Below are 3,398 nucleotides of genomic sequence, written 5' to 3' on the forward strand. Positions count from 1 at the left end.
TTTTCTATCATGGGCTTGGGCCTCTTCCATCAGACTTGTTCTCCTTTACTAGTCTTATCTTGTGAGTTTGGGAAGCTCTCAAGTGGCGGCATCTTGCACTTATCTTGGATCAATCACCATCCAAGTGGCGTTTTCTTCCCTTCCATGGCTTCATTCACATAAGTTCTTCTTGCTTTCATCTTTCATTTTCCATTTCCGCACCTATGTTCAAATTCTATTCGGTTGTTTTGTCTTGTTCTTCATTTCTATTCGGTTAGATTGTGTTGTTCTTCCTTTTAATCGGTTCATTTGCATTGTGATGTATTTCTATTTGATTCAATGTTGTTATCTTGTCATCCTTTTAATTTCCACAATATAATCTTGTTCATGTGCTTGTTCTTGTTTCCTTTCCATTCACTTGTTGTGTAAGGATATGACACTCATGTTTATCAGTTTGGTTCGTCATTTGGAAGGCATTAAACTCCATTGATGTTTCCTAAAGCCTCCTTATTGTGCTACACCTTGTCTTCTTTTAGTCAATTCCTCATCATGTTCTTAAAGTGTCACAAATTAATTAATCTCTTAATCAACTCACATCAGTTGGGCTTGGGCCTCAGATTGGGCTTGGGCTTGTTGGGCATGGGCCTCAAGCGCACTCTCTCCTTGGTTCTCAACACTAATAACAACAATTTACTCACATTTGCTTTCTCACAATGTCCCCAACGACAACGCTAAGTTTAATTATTGTTGGAGATCCCATAGTATATAAGTGGGTGCAAACCTCACCTTATAAGTCGGTTTTATAAGGTTGAGTTAGGCTTAAAGTCTACTTCTTAATATGGTATCAGAGTCATTTCGAGTCTATCCTAACAATTGTTTGTTGAACTTATCAGGTCACCCATTATTGAGGCATTATCGGACCACCCATAATATATGGTCCCACGCACGAGTTGATAGCCTCAACGTGAGGGGTGTGTTGTGTTAGAATATATGGCTTTAAACTAGAGGGGGGTGAATGGTTTAAAGAGGGATTTCGAAAACTTTTAAGCCTTGAATGAAATTACTTCGAGAATATCTTGATTAAGAAATCATTTTTTCAAAAACACAAAGCTAAAAGCATAGCACCAGCAAAACAATCGGTTGTTTTGCAGAAACAATCGGTTGTTTATACCAGTTTACAAATATCAAAACTGAATTTAAAGAGTTAAGGGATAGAGAAAATGCACACATAGATTTATATTGGTTCACTCTAAACCTAGAGCTACATCCAGTCTTCTCAGAAACCACTGAGGAATACCACTAAGCAATCAAACCTAGATCATTTACAACACAATCAAGAAAGTGACCTTGATCCCCTCAAGACACACACTTCTCTTGGCCAACACACCAACACTAAGAATGCTGATCTTGATCCCCTCAAGAACACACAACACTTCTCAGCAAACACACAAAGATTCTTGTTCAACAGATACAAGGATTACACTTGTTACAGAAGCAAATCTGAAATCAATACAAGCAGAAATCCTATCTCACACACTTTGATCAATCTCAATCTCTAAGCAATCTCAACTCTTTGAAAAACTCAAAAACTTTTTGTTAAAATGTTCTTACTCAAATCTGTTTTTCTGAAGATATTCAAAGATGATGTTTGTTACCAAATCTTAACAAACTATTCATTGCATTTAAAGATTGGTCAAAGCATTAAAGACTGGAGCGTAATCAGTTAAAATCATTTAAAGCTCAGTCAAAACAAAAACCATTTTTCTGTTATGGTACCAAAACAAACAATCGGTTGTTTCCTCGAATAAATCGGGTGTTTTGGTTTTAATAGCTCAACCACTTGAAAAACAGTTTTCAATCTTTTCTAAAAACACCTAAGTATAAAACAATCAGTTGTTTGGACAAAACAATAGGTTGTTTTTCACTTATCTTGAAAAACACTTTTTCTTTTAAAACGATTGAGAATGCCTATGCTTTGGATTCAATCAAGAGTGGATTACAAAACTCAATCTACCCCAGATTTTATCTAAGACAACTCAGCAACAGCAAACACAGCCTATCCTTCAACATCCTTCAAAGGGTTTTGGATTCTTCAAAGCTTGAACACCACTTGGTTGAACAATCTCCCCCTATTTGATGAAGACAAATCCCTGGTGCTTGTGTTTGATCTGATTGAATCTGAAGCAGTACCTACAAAAATAGCATATCTACCATCCAATGCTTCTTACAACAGCAGGTTAGTTTTTCACACATTTAAAACATAAAACCTGATAAACAATCGGTTGTTTACTCGCAATTAGCAGCTGCATAAAACAGTTTTATATCAGAGATTTTAACAGAATTAAACAGTTTCAGATAAGGATACACAAGACCAATTAATTCTCCCCCTATTTCAGTAACAAAACAAATTTAGGAGAGATTATTAAGATCAAGGATACCTAATTCATTTCTTAGGAAGAAAACTCTCTTTTAGTAGTGGTTTCGTGAAGATGTCAGCTAGTTGCAGTTTGGTCTCCACAAACTTCACTTCACAGTTCCCATTGTTTACATGATCCCTTATGAAATGATGTCTTATCTCAGTATGTTTGGTCCTTGAGTGTCGAATCTGATTTTTGGTAAGATTGATGGCACTTGTGTTATCACACATCAAATGGACTTTGCTGATCTTTAATCCAAAGTCTGCAAGTTGTTGTTTGAGTCATAGAATTTGTGCACAACAGCTTCCAACAGCTATATACTCAGCCTCAGCAGTAGAGAGAGCAACACATGCTTGCTTTTTGCTATTCCATGAGATTAGGCTTGAGCCAAGAAGGTGGCAAGTGCCACTTGTGCTCTTCCTATCTAGCTTGCAACCTGCAAAGTCAGAATCTGAATAACCAATTAAGTGAATTGGATAGTGAGAAGGATACCATAACCCAACAATTGATGTTCCTTTTAGATATTTCAGAATTCTTTTTGCAGCTTTGAAGTCTGATTCTTTAGGATTTGCTTGATATCTTGCACAAAGACACACCGCGAACATGATGTTCGGCCTACTTGCTGTTAGATATAGCAAAGAGCCAATCAATCCTCTGTATTTGGTTTGATCTACACTCTTTCCAGCAGAATCAGCATCCATATAGCAGCTTGATGGCATTGGAGTGCTTGCTTCTTTCCAGCTTTCCATTTCAAATTTCTTGAGAATCTCCTTGCAATACTTTGATTGACATAGAAAGATCCCATCCTTTGTTTGCCTAACCTGCAATCCAAGAAAGAAAGACAATTCTCCCATCATAGACATTTCAAACTCACCTTTCATTGCAGCCACAAATTCTTCACACAACTTATCTTGTGTAGCACCGAAGATGATGTCATCAACATAGATTTGTACAAGAATTATTTCTGAATTTGACTTTTTGATGAAGAAAGTCTTGTCTACC

At 36.7% G+C, this 3,398-nt stretch overlaps 1 protein-coding gene across 1 annotated transcript; it reads right to left on the reverse strand.

Moving 5' to 3' along the window:
* Nucleotides 1-2,677: 2,677 nt before the first annotated feature.
* LOC137815324 (uncharacterized mitochondrial protein AtMg00810-like) lies at nucleotides 2,678-3,145 on the reverse strand. Its single transcript, XM_068618473.1, has one exon. The coding sequence runs from the start codon at nucleotides 3,143-3,145 to the stop codon at nucleotides 2,678-2,680; it is 468 nt and encodes a 155-aa protein (XP_068474574.1).
* Between the last annotated feature and the right edge of the window lie 253 nt (nucleotides 3,146-3,398).

Source organism: Phaseolus vulgaris, chromosome 10 (assembly GCF_000499845.2).
Source record: "Phaseolus vulgaris cultivar G19833 chromosome 10, P. vulgaris v2.0, whole genome shotgun sequence".
NCBI classification, from domain to species: domain Eukaryota; kingdom Viridiplantae; phylum Streptophyta; class Magnoliopsida; order Fabales; family Fabaceae; genus Phaseolus; species Phaseolus vulgaris.

Bases quoted from the DNA above. Each gene is read 5' to 3' on its own strand.
- LOC137815324 (XM_068618473.1), bottom strand. From the start codon at position 3,145: ATGGAAAGCTGGAAAGAAGCAAGCACTCCAATGCCATCAAGCTGCTAT.